Consider the following 18,247-nt stretch of genomic DNA (forward strand, 5'->3'; position numbering starts at 1 on the left):
ATGGAGTCTTAGTGCCTCCAGCAAATGGGCAACGGCTTCATTTTGAGGAAGAGCCATAGAAGATGTGAATTCCTCAAAACCTTTTAATTTTAAAGTATTATATTATTGGAAAGTTACAATGTGTCAGACTAGCCAATAACTACAAATGGAAAGTTTTCTTTCTGAGGTCAGTGAATGTTGTTGCTACTGAGATGAATTCCTGTCTACTCAACGCTGTGAGCGTCCTAATGTACATGTTGTTGATTCTTATATGCAGAGGTGAAACCACCTGAAGATGAACGTCTTAATTTATTACTTTCAATAAAAAGACAGCTTAAAAAAAAAGCAATTAGAACTAGTAAGTGAGTCTATTAAGGTCACAGAATAGAAAACCAATATACAAAAGTCAATTATATTTTCATATACTAACAACAAATAACTGGATATTGAAATTTATAAAAACAATGCCAATTATAATATTTAAAACATGAAATACTTAAAAATAAATATAACAAAATCTGAAAAAAAAGTCTGGGCATAAAATGACGGACCGTGTGTGGGATGTTGGAGCTGGGTAGTGGGTGCATTAGTGGATTCATTATATTATTCTCTTTACCTTTGCATGTGTTTGAAATTTTCAATAGTAAGAAAAAAAAAGTCTAAAACATTAATAAAAAATAAATGAAGCTGTTCCTTATTCTCACAGTTGACGTTTGTAAAAGAAAAAAAAAGTCAAGGAGACAACGAGACTCTTACCTTTTCATTAACTGGATGAAAATTCTTCTTGGTAATCGGTACACAAAGGTATCGAGGACAATCTTTAGGTAATTCAGAGATACGTATCCACCTTTGGAGTGGTCCCCTGCACTCAGGGCCTTTTCAACCTTTTCATAGGACTTCGAAAACTGTGATGAATTAAAATTAAGAATATTGCATTCACAGAAATCAGCTGCACGGAGCTGTTCAACCACTTTATTTTCATCGAAACCTCTTCACATTTTCCTTTCCAAGACTGATCAAAAAGGTTACCCTGGCATGTACTGAACTTCAAATGTTTAATTGATGAGCTCCCTACGAAAGAGTATCCCCCATCACAGCTACTCATCTGACAAGGCAGACAAGTTTCTCAGGGAAAAACAGCACGTATAATCGCTCTAACTCAAATTTCGGAGCTAAAAATACTTGGTGGATCTGCCAGTTTGATACATCTTTCTTAATATACTTTCAAGCCATTCCTACTGTGAGCCCATGCGATGCTCTTCCTGATTAAGTCAGGTCAATCAAACAAAAAGCTGGTAACATTTTATTAAAAACAGAAGTAGCTCTTACTGTAAGGGAAATTGTTAATATAAGGACTTCATAAACATTGTACACATTGGACATTTCTTTAATTAGCTTTTTTTTTCCCACGGGGAATTACAAAGAACCAGGGTGAATGAGCTTTGCTTGTGGGACTTCTAAATGCAGTAAAGTACGTTAACCACTGATTTTTATATGATTCATAAAAATGCTGTGAAGATTGGTTTTCCTTCCAAAGGTTTTCCTGCTGTTTACTACAATATTCTTCAATATTTCCGACCCTCTCCACTTGGTCTGAATTTACTTTTTCCTGCTAGTTGGAATAAAGAGATAAAGAAGATAAGGGCCAACTTGGTGTAAAAGGTGACTTGTTTAAAAGGCTGCTGGGATGTTGAACTATAGTACAAGAGCCACCATCCACTAAAGGAATAAGCAGCGGATTCACGGACACTCCTTAGGGCGCACGAGGACACTGGCAACCTACGGGGAAGTCTTTACAAGGATCTAGAGTCACAGGGCCTAAGCTTCTTACAAAGTTGCACAGAATTAACCCAAAATATGGCTAAATTTGCCCATCTCTTGGGGAGGCGGGTTGCCTGGGGGAAGATGCTCATAGAGAGAAGCCAGAGCCAGACACGAAGTCTGGTCTCAGTGTATTTATTGGATTAATGAAATCCACTTTTAATATCTTAATGACATTTGTCTCCAATAAGGTCTTTTTCAGGAGGGTGTTTCGACATAATCCAGAGCTCTTAGAAAAAGCACAGGAGTGAAACAGCAGTAATGTCTCTGCGACATGCAGAACCTTTTAGGAATTTTCATCGTGACTGTTCACGATGAAGCAAAAGGAAAAAATGCAAGCAATTCAGCAAAGTATAAAAAAGGACATAAAGACACCTGGAAGTCTGGCTACTCACAGGGCTTTGCATAGCGCTCCAAAACTGCAACGATCACATAAACACATATTATAAGTTTACAAAAGTGGGATCATACTATGCTTTCAGTTTTGACGAATGTTCTTTTCACTTAACAATTTATCATGAAACGCTTCCCCTAAGGACTCAGGTGTCTCTGCGTCGCACTTCTATATGACGTATGGCTGCCATCATATTACTGATGGACAAGTGAAAGATACACCCATTTCCATGTTTACACATTTGGTTTTTATAAATGTTTCCCTGATCCCCCATCTAGAAGAGGCCCCCTTGCTAGTCTCTCCTATAACAGCCTGTCCTCTTCTGTCAGCCCCTTGAGGAAAACTGTGTTCATGAATGTGTATTTGTGTGACGTCTCTCTCCCTGATGTGAGGTCATGCAGTCTCCACAAGAGCCAAGACTGTGCCTGTTTTGTTCACTAATAATTACCTAAGATGAAGCACAATTTGGCATGCAGTAGGCACTCAATAAATATTTGTTAAAAATGGATACACTTTGACCAAAAATGTTCTAAGGAAAGGTTGCAAAACCCAAAAAGCTGTTGGGCACGTCAGTAAAAAGGGAAATGAAAATTAAATCATAGCTGAAATGCCATTCACTTGGCATCAGCCTGGTAAAGATGTAAAACTACCGATAGCAAGTGTTGGCGAGCACACAGGACAATGGGAGCGCTCACGCTTTTCCGCTGGGAGTGCAAACTGGCATTCCAGAAAACAGCTGGACACTGCCATTCCAAACTGAGGAGCGGAGTCCCTCCAGCATAGCAAGGAGTGCCACTTGTGGGGTAACTCCCAGGGAAGCCTCTGCACATACGCCCTAGAACATGTGTAAGCAACCACTTACAGTGACACCATTTGGGTTAGCACAAAGCAGGAAGCAATCCAAATGTCCATCCACAGGAGTATGTATAATTTGTGTATATTTTGCTAATGGAAAACTGTACAGCAGTGAAAATTATAATACAGTTATACCCATAATGTAAGTGAATCTCATCCTAGGCACAAACAGTGAAAATAACTGGTTTTGCAACTATGCAAACACACTACAGAAAAGAAAGAAACAAGCAAAAATCAAGCAAAAGACAGAGAATCCATTTGGTGAGAAAATACAATACAAAAAAATATATACATCACCAGCTTTTGTACCATAAAAAAGAAACTAAATAAGAATATAAATTCATTAAAAGAAAAGCTTGAAGACAAGATGAAAAAACAATGAAAGAGATTAGAAGGATACTTCAAAGCTAAGAAAACAGAAAACAAAAACATCATCATTACAGGAACTAATAAATTAGCAACAGCAAGACAAGGCTGAGATTAAAATTAGTAGTAAAGGAATGGCTTGGAAGACTCTCAATGAAGGCAGAGGAAAAAGGCAAAAGGGTTATGGCAATCTGAGCGAACAGAGCAGCCATCAAGGACAAAGATGACCCAATCTAAGGATATCTGGGAGCACCCCCAAAGGAAGGAAAGATGGAAGGAAGACAGGAGGGAAGGATGGAGGGAGAAGGTTTTAGCGACTTGAGAAGAACGGAATCTGTACATCAATGGAACATACTGTGTTCCAGGAAACTTTAACAAAAATGCTCCAAAACTAAGCAAGAAAGCTTAGTTTTGCTTTCTAACTTCAAGGATCAAGAAAAACTACTTCAGGCATCCTGGTAGAAAAGGGGGAAAAAATCAGTTGACCTCAGGATTCTTCTCAAGGACACCCAATGCCAGAAGACAACGTAGAAATACAACACTTTGAGGAAAAGAAAGAATGATGGAAGAATTATACTCAGCCAAGTTGTTGTTCTAGTTTAAAAAAAAGGGTCGGGGGGAAGATAGTCTCAAATATGAATAAAGCACCCATGAGCCTTTCTTGAGGGAATTACTTGACAATGAAATCCAGCCAACCAAAGAATAAGTCAAAATAAAGAACTCTGGAAAGGATAAGCCATGCTCGCATTGCAGTACAGTGATGTGCACTAAATCCATGTAAGTAGAAAATGAAGGCAAAACAACTGGGGGAATTATGGTAACAGAACAGAATGTAAATGCTATAAACTCTGACTAAGAGAATATAAACAGCAAAAATTATGAGGTGGGAGGGAGGGTGGAAGAAACAGGAAGCGCTGGTCACAGGGAGTTTCACAGCAGAGAACCAGCCCACACTGCCTGTAAGGGAGACAACCTAAAATGCCATCACCTCTCCAACTCTTAATGGCTTTCTTAGCCTCTTTTCTTGTCTCAGGATCCCTTTTGGGACCTAATATCTCTTGTGATACAGAAATATTTGTCCAAAGTTCAGAGATCTCTTCGGCCTCACCTGAGGACAGCACTGGGAGAAGCCCTTGGGTTTTCTGACTCCTGGAGCTGCTCGGGGCTTACGACACTGCCTGGCACAGGGACAGCCCCGTAAAAGGGCTAATGACGAGGGCGATGATGATTTTTTTTTAACTTCTGGTAAATTCAAAGAAATTGAAATTGAACATGCCTTATTTGTAAAAAGGAGCATGAATCTCTTCTTATAAAATGATTTCTGTCTATGTATCCACCTACCCACAGAGGCAGCCGTCCTCCTATGTGTGTGAATAAAGTCAGGCTTCAAATTACGGTGACCTAATGCTGCCTTTGATTATTTCTGGGTGGTAGAGTTTTAATAATTTATTACCTTCCTCTTTGTACTTTTCAGAATTGCTTACATTTTTGTAATGGTCATGTGTTTTGGAATGGTCATGTTTTCATGAAAACAATACATTCATTAACAGCAAGAGAAAATAAGTTTTACCAGTTTACCAACAGAATATTAATGTGTTCCCTCTCAATGCCCCTGTCAATAGTGGCTTTTGTTAATTTTTTCCTCATTGACAATTTTCTACTGAAATTTTTAGGTTAATAATTTATAAAAGTTCTACATGTTAGGGACAGTTACGATTTATCTGTCACTTACGTGGTACATGTTTTGCCAGGTTTATTGTTTGTATTTACAAAGTTTTGCTGTACAACACCTTTTTCATTTTAATATAGTCAAATTTATCAGTTGTTTTCTTTATGGTTTGGGGGCTTTACTTCATGCTTAAAAGTCTAAATTTCAAGATTAAAATTTTTCACCCACACTATCTATTTTAAAATTTAAATAGTTGATGCACATAGAATTAATTTTGGTGTGGAGAGTGAAAGAGTGCAAGCTTTCCTCCCCCAGATGGCTGGCTAGCAAATTATCTCAGTAATAATTACTGAATATTCCACTCCCTAGTTCCACCCCACTTTCTTGGAATGCCTCCATCATAGGCTAAATTCATATGTAACGATCAGGCCATTTTCCAACCATGTTTTAAATCAATTTGAATGTTCACTGCTGCACCAGCGCTATTCTGTCTTAATTATTAGACCTTTATAAAATACCTTATACGTGAAAGGCTAAGCCTCCTATTGTAACTTTTCAAAAAAAAAATATATATATATACACATCTCCACTCAGGTGTAGGGAGAACAGGTGTTAATATTGAATCTCCCACTCCAAGAACTAGAAAAGACCGCTTCATTTCAGCATTCAAACATTATTCAAGTTTTCCTTTATTTTACTCAGTAAAGCTGTATGATGCCTTTACATAAATCTTAAACATTTCTTATTGGATTCAGTATGCGAGTGGCACCATGGAGGCACATAGGAACCCAGCTCTCATCACCGCTGCTGTCACAGTGCACTGTTGTTATCAGGAGCTGGAGGAGGTCTCAGGGTTTGGGGAGGTGGAGGTAGGTTCCAAACACAGTTTAGAAATACTACCTAGGCCTACTGGTTTCCCACAGCTGTGCCCTTCCTCTGGTCGCACCTTGGTGACCCTGGCATTAGGGAGACACTCTCACCTCTTGGCAAAAGGTCCTCTCGATTTCATCCAAGGAGTAGTTTTTCCAGGTGTCTTCAGATGAAGCAGCACTGCGGAGGCACTCTTTTCTGGAATTTCTGACTCGATCCTCCCACAAGACTTCTATTGAAACAAAAGAACTTCAGTGTATTAAGACTGTCAAAGCTACACTTAAATAGTAAGTGTTTCCTTTGCATCATTACCTGTCTGGTAAAAATTAAGACTTGAATAAACTGAAAACATGAACTATGTAGTAAGTGATGTTGATATAACTGGACGAACCTTTTAGAAAAAAATGAAATGAAGCTACTTGCTACTTTACTGAGGATAAACCTAGGCAGAGTAAATGTACGCCAAGTAGACAAACAAAACCGTAAAAGTAGTCGAAGGAAATTAAGGTAAATACGACATAATATATATAATACATAATCACTGTGTTCCAAAGGACACATTAGAGCCAGAAATTGCTTAAATAATAGATAGGTCTGACAATATAAATATTTAATTTTTGTTTGGTAAAAAACCACACAAATGACAATGAAAAAAATGAGTGGGAAAAACTACTGTTGACATACATGAGAAATGCAGGTTAATTTCCACAGTATATGAGTAGCTCTTATGAATCAGTAAGATAACTACAAATCCCCAGTTGCACAATAGACTAAGGTTTAAAAAGATAATTCACAGGAAAAAAGACTTAAAGCCAACAAATGTATGAAACGCTGCTCGAATTCACTGGTAACTTAAAAAGTCTAATCAGCACGGTTAAACTTGTTAAACAGGCAAGGATTAAGGCAAATGACAAAGAAAGGAATCAGCTCTGGCCTGTGTATGGAAAACCTGCAACCTGAACATCCTCAAATCCCCTCCTAGAACCTTTCACCAGTGGAACAATAGGCCCACTCAACACACACATATGTGTAAGAGTATGTTCTTTTCTTTTTTAATTAAAAAAAAGTAAAGATATGCTCTGTATTGTTTATAAGAAGGGAAAAAGTGGAACAATTTAAATGTCTATTAACGGAAGACTGGTTTTATAAATCACAGTTCATCAAGCCTATGAAATTCTGCACAGGCGTTAAAAACAAGGGGCCTGTCTAGGAATAGACTTTTTGTAGGTGATTGAATGTGTTTGGTATGAAAAACTGCCTCTGATTGGTTTGGGTGGTCAGTAAATGGAGGGGGAAGTGTTCACTTTATTAATCTCTCTATTTTTATCTGTTTAAAAATGTCCATAATAAAAATTGGGGGTTTTTTTTTGACCGTTTGGGGGTGGAGAAAAGGTCATGTCTAAATCACGAATGCAAAAATTTTTCCTTGATATTGTTTCATGACTGAAAAAGAGGAAAACCAGTATAATTTAATTTTCATTTTAATATTATTTTGAGTATTTGCCAATATCTCCTCCTATTCATCCATCCATCCATCCATCCATCCGTCTACACAGCAGAGATAAAACCTAGGAGGATAACATACCAAAAGAACACAGTGGTAGGATTACAGGGAAGTGTGCTTTTGTGTTTTTGTGTTTTCTGGCCTTCTTTGCAACAGGCATGTATTACTTTTATAATAAAAGAGAATAAAATAAATCTAAGATATAGCCATTTTCAGTCTCAAAGTCGACTGCAAAGAATCACAAATGGTTTCCCAGATTTATTTCCTAAAATGTCTGCAAATAAGCTTCACTCAAATTAAGCACATTTATAACTACTCAGCTGCAGTTAACAAACTGCTAGTCATCTGGAATTCCATTTCCTACCTCAAAAAAAAAAAGAAGAAGGAAGAAAAAGAAAAGAAAAAAAGTAAGTCCTCCCCAGTGGATCCCTCTGGCTACATGATAAAATAATAAGCCAGGCCTTTAGAATTCAGTCTGGAATTCTGTGGCTTCAGTGGGCCCGGCACTTGAAACATGGGCTCTCAGAGCGTAGAAGCTGCAGGAGCCTCGCAGAGAGACGGGGAGCCAAGCAGGCCTCGCTTGGTGGGGCAGGTCCCAGGCCCCACTTTCTGACGCCGCGTCCTGTGCGCGCTCCACCCTGGGGCAATGGAACTCTAATGGGGGTTCATAGTGATACACACAGCAAAATTATGGAAAATAAATATTGTTCTATATTTAGAAAAGTCATAGATAATGGTTGCTGCAAATATATGAACTGGAGATTCCCTTCTTATAATACTTAATAAAATAAGCAAAAGAAAAAATAGTAAAAATTATCAAAACAAATAAATAAATAAATTTACTAGCATAAACTGAAGCAAGAAGAAACTTACATGGGCAGCCAGAAAGTTTTGTTTCCAGTTATGGTGAACTGGCTCACACTGAACCAACCATCCCAGCAGATAACAATTATAAACTCCAGCCAAAATAGAAACGGAAAACTATCTGCAGGCATTGGAGAGCAAATGACATAAACTGGAGTTAACATTTGGAAAAATGGAGTAAGACTCATTGAGTTTCCTGTTATTTGGCCTTTTGCCCGAGGGCAGGCCTCAGCTGGAAACATACTAAGTAGCTGGAGTTTGGATATAAACCCAGGGTCTTACCGGTTTTAGGAATCAGAAAAGAGAATCCGGACTACCACAGCAGCTGGAACGTGGGATGGAAAGCCCAAAAAGAAAGGCATCGAAGAGGATCTCCGAAGTCTGTGAATAAACTCCGCCAAAATCTCTCGCTAGGCCCTGAACTACAGATGTGTAGAACAGACAACCAGAGGCCCAGCTAAGACCAAAACAGCAGGACCAACATTTCCTGTGTTAACCCCTTCAGGGAAGACAAAGATTAGCCTTCTACTAAAGTAAACTGGCTACTGAAACAAAAACTTAAATTCTCCAGAGGAATGTAACAGAATCCATAGTGTCTACAATGAAAAATTTACTATATCTGGGATAAATTCTAAAATTATTAGACACACACACACACACACAAAACAAAACAAAAAACAAAAAACAAAAATAAAACCCAGGAAACTGTGATCCACATTTAAGAAAAAAATTAACCAATAAAAACCAAACCATGAAATGACTTAGATGTTGGAATTTGCAGATTAAAATTTTTAAATAACAGTGTTTTGAGAATCTGAAGGAAAATATAATACTAATGAATGAACAGACAGGAAATCTCAGCAGACAAATAGAAGCTGAGCAATGAATCCTGTGTTTATAGTGCATGTAAAAGTACAGTGTATGACAGTCATGTAACAGAGGACAGGAGAGAAGAATTCAGAAAATACTGTTTAAAGTCTTTATAATTCATGTGAATTAGCATAATATTATTTGAAGATAGATTCTGATTAACTGAAGATGAATAATGGAATAAAAATGCTCAATCAATCCAAATTTCTAAAAATTACACAAACTCTATGGGGAAAACATTGGGGGAAGGGGTTGGTGGAAAGAGGAGAAAGGAGAGGAGAATAATGCAAAAAGGCAAAGATCCCAACTTGGAAGAAAATGTAATTTTAGGTACAAAATTACTTCACAGAACATTTTAATAGGAACATGAATTCTTTAAAACAAGAGCTCAATAACAAGATGATAAAACAATAAAATGAGAGGGGAAAACACTATAGCAGGCCAAAGGAAATGGCATTATAGAAGTAATAAATAAAGCAGACACAGCAAGGACTAGAACAGACCTTAGTGAAAATCAAATTACTAATCTAGCTAAAAGACTGAAGATGATGATGGTGAATACGGAGGGAAAAGACAGAGAATAAAGCACTTCAAGAGAACTTAATGCAGAAGGTGAAAACAATCCAACATAAGGAGAGTTTGTATCACTGAGGTCAATCTGAAAAATGGAACAGAAGATTTATTCAAAGATGTATAAAAACAGACAAACAAAAGATCTTTGAAATGAAGAGAGAATTGATTTTCAGATTGAAAATTCACTGTGTTCTGGAAAACTGATGCAGAAAGCTTATTAACACCAAGACATATCCTAGCTAAGCTAGCAAAATTCAGGGATAAATAATTCTTTAGGCAACCAGCTAGAAAAAGCAAATCATCAATAAGGGAGAAAATTAGACCATCTTCAGGCGTCTGCATAGCAGACTCAGTACCAGAAGGCAAGGGATCAAAGTCTGTGATGTTCTGAAGGGGAAAGTGTGACCACGGCATTACATGCAGCCAAAAGAGATATATTCAACATTGTCTTCAGCATCATTTCCATTTCGATTCTTCTGATACATTCAAGTAAAAGGTAATACTTACATAAAATAGCACCTATATAAATCCATCTTTACAAATGTATTTCTATCTGTCTCCCCTTTCCATATCTATGTATGGAAAGATACCAGGAATAATGCTGAGAGTGGTTATTTCTGGGTGGTAGGAATGCTTTGGTTGTTTATTTCAATCTTTTTACTCGTCTGCATCAGTGCCTGCCTCCCAGGGCTGCAGGGAATACGAAAAGAGACAGTCGAGAAGCCTGCTCAGCCTGGTGCCTGGCATGGAACAAGTGTTCAGTAGGTGAGGTCAGTTATTATGGTTATCAAATTAGATATGTGAACTTATTTGTGATGAAAATTCTCTATCATCAGGGTGGATACCACTTTCTGTCCCACTTGAGCTAAATTCTCAGTCCACGCTTCAGCCAGACATGCTCCCCGGCAAGGGCGCTTGGACTAGAATGTTCATTCCCATGGTGTTTGTCACGCGCATCCTGTGAACCCTGGTCCTGCAGAAGTGTCCCCTGAATCAGGCATCCCTTTTCCTCCTGTGAGCACCCGTGACATTTTGTTCTTCTCTTACAGGTATTTAAATTGTTTTGGAGCCAAACAGTTCAAGTGTTGATGCCAACACAAACAAACCATTTACCACTGGGAAATTCACTTAGCGTCCTTAAGTCCAAGTTTCCTCATATTAAAAAATGGGATAATAATACCCCCCTCGCAGTGCTTTTATTTGAGAGAAATAAAGTCAGAATCAAGGTTTACAAAGTAACTACACAGAGTACAATAAATAGATGTTTCTAATATTATTTTTATGTGATTTGTTTTGTGTCTTACTTGCCCTATTGAAAAAGATACATACATGCACACATATAGACAAACACACATGCGCACACACTTCTTAGAGTATTTTACTCGGCTTTGTACCCAGCGAGGGGCCTAGGAGCATAGGGACGTGCACATGAACTAACCAAATGTAAGCAGGGTCAGACTGTCTAGTAATTCCCCAGATTTGGAAGGCTTTGAAAAGTAGAGTCCTGGACTCTGCTATAAGCTATCTCAGTTAGTGAAACTAAGCTGAAATCAGAGAATTCGTGATTTTTAAGTTTGCTAGTCAGACAGATCTGAGACTCACAGAAGGTACTCAATGAATATTTGTTGCAATGAATTAAGCTGGAACCGCACAGTGACAACCCATCTTGCATGAGCCAGTCACAGGTGGTGACACTCTGAGGCAAGAAATTCTTATCTCCAACGACCCAAGGCCTGGAAGGGAGAATCTCCAGTCGCATTCTTCACACATTCATCCTCAGGGACCTGGACCCCTGTTCTCTCCAGAGCTACGCAGCAGGTCAACAGCCCCAGACACGAGGCTGGGATGAAGACCACCAGCACAAGGAAAGTTCTTCCTTTTCGAGGGTGTACGCCTGTGGGCCTGGCTTTCCAGGTCCAGTGTAAGCATACCAACTACTCAACTGCTTGCCTTTTTGTTTTAAAACTTTTCCCATCATTAAAGGAATAACATGTTCATTATCAAAACATTTTAAAGATACAGAAGTAGCAGAAAGAACCAAACACCCAGAGATATTAAACTTAATGACAATCTGTATTTTGGAGGTTCTTTCCAATTATTTATTAATATTCCACATACATTTTCCATGTCATCGTTAACACTGTGGAAATCATTGCTCGTGGCTGTACATGCTACCACATGGATATGCTGTCATTCACTTAGCCCTTCTCCTGTTGTTAGACATTTGTTATTCGCATAAATAAGGATACCATGACTGTCTTTGTGGATAACGCACTTTCCATATTTGAAAAGTATTTCCACAGGACAGATTCACAGATGAGGAATTACCATGCCAAAGGCTACTGAAATCTTTAAAAATACTTACCTTGACTTCTTATATAATATTTAAGGTTCAAGTCATTATTTGTACTGAGGTTCTTCAAAAATACATTATAATTCACTGCAGTATCTTTATCAATGTTGTAGTGTTTTGCAAATCTAAAATAGAAATGTTCGTTAGTATTCGGAAATTATGATACAGAGAATCTAAATGAAGCAAGTTGTTTTTTTTTTTTTAACCAAGGATTCCTTTACACTGGGGTTGGCATTAATTTTAATGTGTGTTTCTAGCTAGAGCTGGAATTAAGAAGTAAACCCTAGGAAATGTTACTGTAAGATTAAAAAATGCAGATGCACCTGAAACTAACACAGCGTTGTAAATCAACTGTTCTTCAATTTAAAAATAAATAAATAAAATGAATTAATTAAAAATAAAAAATGCAGATACTTTATGGAGATCACTCCACTCAGCCTCCAAATGGCTGCATACAGATTTGAATAAACAGGAATGTCCAGGACCTGTGCCCTGCCTGCATTGGGGAGGGTCTTCTCCCTCCTCTGGCAGGAGGGAGGGGCCACCTCTGTGCTCAAAAGCAAAACAGGTTCTGCTTCCTTTAATAATTGGAGGGGAGATGGATCTGGGCCATGAGTCAGCATAAAATTTCTATAGCCAGAGAAATCTAGAGCTGGTGGAGGGGAGAAATAGCCCACCTTCCTCACCAACTAGATCACTTCACAGAGAGAAATGGATGCCCAGGACAGCGTGTCATTTTAAAGCAGTTAATGGTAGGAGGGGGGAGCTTTTCTTGGAGCAGTCTGTGATTTCTATATATAAAGAGAAATTTTAAAACACTTAAGCAATGTCTCTCCCTGAAATATACTGAGATACTCTTTTTCTAAGTTAAGATAAATAGAATGTCTGGATTCTTTTTTCTTTCTAAAATGAATTTTCTTTTATTCAAATCTGCCACTTGATAAATGGTTTTCCAGATAATTTCTGCATTATTACATTTATAAAAAAAATGACAGTTTTAAAATGTTTGGTTATATTGTCTCCATATGTGTTGGTTTCTATAATTACCTAATTTCATGATGCTTTCTAAAAATTTAGTAATTATCACTTAAAGTATTTGTTATTTTTCTGTTTTCCAAATTTAACAAAGAGTAATGTCATGTATTCATTTCAATGCATACCTTTTTTTCCACTTTGATGGATCTTGCCTATTGTTCTAATAAGAAAAATTATCCTGAGATATGATGGCTGCCAGATGTTAACACTGAAACTCCCTGAACAGCTCCATCTTTCATCTGTAGTCTCAGTCTGCCACAAATAAGCTGCAAGCGCAGGAACCCAGAAGGTGGCACCTAGGGTGTTCCTTTTAAGTTGCTGCCCTACAGAAAGTCTCGGCTCCCCTGCGGCTCCGGGAACATATCCAGGATATGGACAAAAATCTCATCACCAACTCTCCTGTTTTCTGGGGAAATTCAGCATTCCTGCAAACTGGTATTTGCTCATAAGAGAATCCTGCCCTGTCCTAATGCCAAACTCCCCCCTATTCATAATACCCAACACGTATTCACTGAGGACAGACAGACAGAATCCCATGGTAATATTTCCCACAGATAAAATTTCAAAAATAAAGCCTCAGTACTTCCCAAGGATGCAGTATCTCAAAAGGCTTTTATTTTTAACAAGAATCAAGGCATGGGAGACAGAACCACACCTAAGATGCAGCAGCCAAGGCCACTTTCCCAGGGAGCTGAACTCTGGGCAGGAGAACCCACACGTCTGCAGATACCTAGGGTAAGTCAGTCACACAGGAAAGCCGACTTTAGGTGCAAAGGGAATGACGCCAATCAACCCCAAAACCTCTCCAGCATCACCACCCGGAACTGTGCCTTGGGCTTCATTCATCTCCCCAGCAGCAGGCCGACCTCTAGTGAGTTTGTTTGTTTTTCAGGACTGCTCATAAATTATCTTACCCAGATTCAAATACTTTGTCCTGCGGGACAATGGAGGGGAGGGTGGGGTGAATGGGAAAGCGAGAACCAAAGCCAGCGGGTCTCAGGACTGTCTGGTTAAGTGTAAATTTGGCGATAATCTTCTCCCTTGCCTCTTGCTGCACGGACTGGATGATATTCTGCAGCCTAAAGAGAACTGTTTTTCAGAGTGAAGGGCATTTGTGGAATCTGTATGACTACGATAGCGTCGCTGTGAAGCGAGCACCTACTGCGTGCTGGCCACATCACAGGTGCGCTTGGCACGTTATGTGGAACTGTCACACCAGCCCTGCAAGGTGGGCTCCCTCGGTCCCCATTTCTTTAGGAGAAAGCTGAGTCTCAGGGAAGCCCAGGAGCTGCCCGAGGCCCTAGAACCAGGGAGGGCAGACACAGACCCCACCCCAGGTGTGCCTGACTTCAAAGCCCAAGGCAATTCCTGCCTCACCAAGCGCTGAAGGCTGATACTAAGTAGAAAGCTGTTAGATAAAAGAAAGGATTCAAAACTGCATTGTGTTTCCTGCTCAAACACTAAAAAGGCAAAGTTAACGCTGAAGCAGCTTCTCAAGGAAAGAGCATCTTCTTGAGCTTCAATAAGAAAAGCATTAAAGCAATTGAAGAAATGGTCTCCTTTTGATCCCCCGCGCTTCTGTTCTAAAGGAAAGCAATTCTATTATGTTAAGTTCCTCGAGTCTTATCATGCAAACAGTATTGTTTTTGAGGTTTAAAAAAAATCTCAAATAAAAATTTGTGGAGTTCTTTATTATTCAATACTTGTGAGATGGGGAAACAGACAGTAACATTTTTTATAGATTTACTAGGTTGGAGACTGCAGTGCCAAACACAAGGTTTATTGTCAAATAAAACACTGCTTTGTTTTTTGATTGCCTGTTTTAGAAGAGTGTTGCTTCTGTTCTATAATTGCGTGCACAAAATTATTTAATTTGTTTTGTTTGGATCTTATTCTGGACACTTTCCCAGCCAGAAAGATGTAAAAATTAAAACATCTATTATGTCCGTTATATTCTGAGGTGGGTTATAAAAGGGAAAAAGAAGAAAATAGTCAAAAGACTAGGAAATAACCATTTTTTAAAAAGTCTCTGCTTTTCAGACCCTGCAGTGCCCATGACACTGTCACCTGCCCTCTAGACTTCTTGCTATAGGAGCAAATTCCTCTACTAACGGAAGCAACGTCGTCTTTATAAAACTATGTAAGCAATCACAACGACCCATTTTCATAGCGATTTGTAACTGCAGTGTATCACGAAACTCTCAGGCTCAGAGTGAAATAACAAGGCTTGGTACTTTTGCTAATGGCCTGGAGGGTATTTAGAAACACAGGGGAGAGGCAGGAAGAGGAAGAGTACCTCTTGGCTGAGTACTAGATAAATTACGCTCAACATGGCCCCCCTTCTAGTGGCTTCCATTCAAAATTCAAGTGGCCACAGAAGCCAAGCATTTGGCTTCTTCTAAATGATCCAGAGTTTATTGTAGGCTCAAAAAAATGACTGTGCAGGCCTCCACACACTGCCCTCAAGTCAGGAGCAGGTGGCGGCGGCTCTCAAATGCCGTGAAGCAGCCCAGCATTCGTTATTCACCATCCCCCTGCTACAATGCCCACCCCAACCTCAGCAACGACCATCCTCAAAGGCAAATTCAGTGTCTGTTATTATATCAGGATGGAGAGCCAATAGGGAGCATACCAACCGACGAATAAATCCTGAAATTTTTCACTCTTCTCCTAACCCCAGGCTTTGAGTAAAAATCAACTGTGAACTGGAAACACATGGGATGGCGGGCATGATGCCAAGCAGGCAGAGAGGGACACTTGGTGATGGATTGCTTAAATAATGGAGATGTGCTCAAAGCTGTAGGCCAGATGACTCTCCCCGAGGGTGCTTGAGGAACTAGAACCATTAGCTCTCGCTTTTGAGAACCCGTGGAGAGCTTCACCAACACGGGAGAAATGCCCATTGAGTGCCTCCTTCAGAACCAGCCAACAGGGGAGGCGGGAGGGAGGACCAGCCTGGGCCCACCGAGCCCGACCAGGCCCCGCCGTGAAGCTGGTTTGAAGTTCTGCCGAGCAGCCTCCCGCCACACTCTCATGTACTTACTGTTTGTATTCGTCATCTTTCATCTTCAAACAGAAGGTCTCCAGAACCCTCCTCAGCTCACGTGGTTGAACCAGACCAGTCTTGTTAATGTCAATGAGCTTAAAGGCTTTGATAACAGTTTTAATGTTTTTGAAAATCTGTATATAAAAAGAGATTTAGGAAAAGTCAAAAGATCCAGTGGTAAAAAATCAAGACTACAATTTAAAAAAAAGTGAAAGTGTTTAAATACTTCTTGTAAAATAAAATGTTTTCAAAGACTCACAGTCGTAGATACTGCAAAATGACACGTCTATGGAAAAAAAGGACACTTTACATTTATTGAATGTTTTCAAAGCAATTTTCTCTGTAAATGGTCTTAGTTTTTTAGAAAAAACTTTCTGATATAAAGCAGTAAGCTTCATATACAATTTATTCCCTTTTATAGTCATATGAAAAAATCTTTTTTGTTAATTGATACTTTAAAACTATAGTTTTGGCATAGCTGGACTTGGACAATTTTTATTTTTCATAGCCATATGCAAACTATTTTTACTAGGAGCTGAAAAATATGAGTATATATTTCAACCCCTCTGAATTTTTAAAAGATATTACAGGAAAGTTTTATAGCCATCTTTCCCAAATTCAGCAAATGCATATTTACTGGGCACAGACCTGCAAAGGCATTTGGTCAGGAGACGCAGAGCTGTGTGCTTGCCCTGAGCGACTTCTATGTGAAGGAAAGAAACACCCTCGGGGGCTCACGTGTGTCCAGCCCACAGCCATGTGACTGAATCCTCCCGACCCACACGAAGGAAGTAACCTTTCCCCAACTTCAGTAAGATCCGAGGTTCGGGGAGGCAACATAAGTCACCTGTCATCACCTGGCTAGATGATAATGATGCTGGGGTTCAAACTCACGTCCATCTCCGAACCCCACTTCCCACGAAGAAGATAAGACATGCAAATAAATATTCAGTCAAGGTGACCCATGGGAACAAGTGCCAAACAACAGCGACAAATAAGGAGCTGTCGTCTTCACAGAAGACAACAAACACTTCCAGTGGAGCCGTCTGGAAGGCTTCCTGCAGGAGGTGACATCTGAGCTAGGAGGGGGCTAGGGCAGGACGGGAGGGCATGACGGTGGGACTGTGGATGAAGAGTGATGACTGTCAGTAGGGCTAGATCCGGGGAGGTCTGACTACATCCTGTACTAGATCAAATCCAAGTCCAGCCCAGAGCTGAAGGGAAATTAGTGCACCTCAAGGAAGGAGTTTAGGGAAAATTCCAAGATGATCAGGTTTGTTCCCTATTTCCTCAGCATCTTCTCTGATCCGGGGCTGACCCAGAAGGAGCCCTCGGGCAGAGCCCTCCTGGGAAGGAACCACTGAGCTGGTGGGAGAAGGGCTCCTCCCTGGCTGCTCCTGGCTGGGTCATCTGGGGCCCTCCTGCCCCCATCACACCTGCCCTGCCTCCAGCACCACTCGTGGGGTCCGACTCCCAGTCTCAGCTCCCGGTCCTTCTCCCATCCAGAAGGTACCGCTGCCTGCTCAGACTCACACTTTGTCACCAATAACTGCCGCTTTCCAAAACCAAGCCCCACATTAACATGTGAAAGTCCCACCTTTCAGCTCCCTCCTCTGACGGCTGACCTCCAACAGCCTTCTCCCCTCCAGACCTCCACCTGCTGCTCCGGCTCCTTTCCACACTCCCCTCCCTCTCCTCCTCACCACTGTTCCCCTCCAGCCATGGGTCCATCTGTATAACCACCCGCCACCTCCCTCCTCCTCCTGCATCTCTCTGTCTTGGCAAGATTCTAACTTCTAACCCATGTCAAGTCCAACTCACCACCTATTCCAAGCACCTGATATGGCTGGAGAGCACTTACCTGGGTCCCCTCACTCGAGACCACCAACGCCCCCAACTGGGCATGCATCGTAATCCTCCTCTACGGCGTAGTCCACTCAACCCCCACGCCCCACCACCACCAGGCAGCCTTTCCCACAGTCTCCACTCTCCTTCCCTCCCTTCCCACCCCTCCTCTGTCCTCTCCACTGATAATCCTCTTTATTTAC

The 18,247-nt window shown here is 40.2% G+C and overlaps 1 protein-coding gene across 9 annotated transcripts in view; it reads right to left on the reverse strand.

Annotated features, from left to right (window-relative positions):
• Positions 1-18,247, reverse strand: part of EFCAB6 (EF-hand calcium binding domain 6) — a 208,676-nt gene that overhangs the window by 131,895 nt on the left and 58,534 nt on the right. For all 9 annotated transcript variants that reach the window (XM_072973643.1, XM_072973647.1, XM_072973644.1 and 6 more), the window contains 4 exons: positions 16,197-16,333; positions 12,131-12,243; positions 6,065-6,186; positions 736-884 (listed from right to left, as the gene is read on the reverse strand). In XM_072973643.1, coding sequence (XP_072829744.1) covers positions 736-884; positions 6,065-6,186; positions 12,131-12,243; positions 16,197-16,333 — 521 coding nt within the window. The remainder of the gene's footprint in view (positions 1-735; positions 885-6,064; positions 6,187-12,130; positions 12,244-16,196; positions 16,334-18,247) is intronic.

This window comes from Vicugna pacos, chromosome 12 (assembly GCF_048564905.1).
Source record: "Vicugna pacos chromosome 12, VicPac4, whole genome shotgun sequence".
Lineage (NCBI taxonomy): Eukaryota > Metazoa > Chordata > Mammalia > Artiodactyla > Camelidae > Vicugna > Vicugna pacos.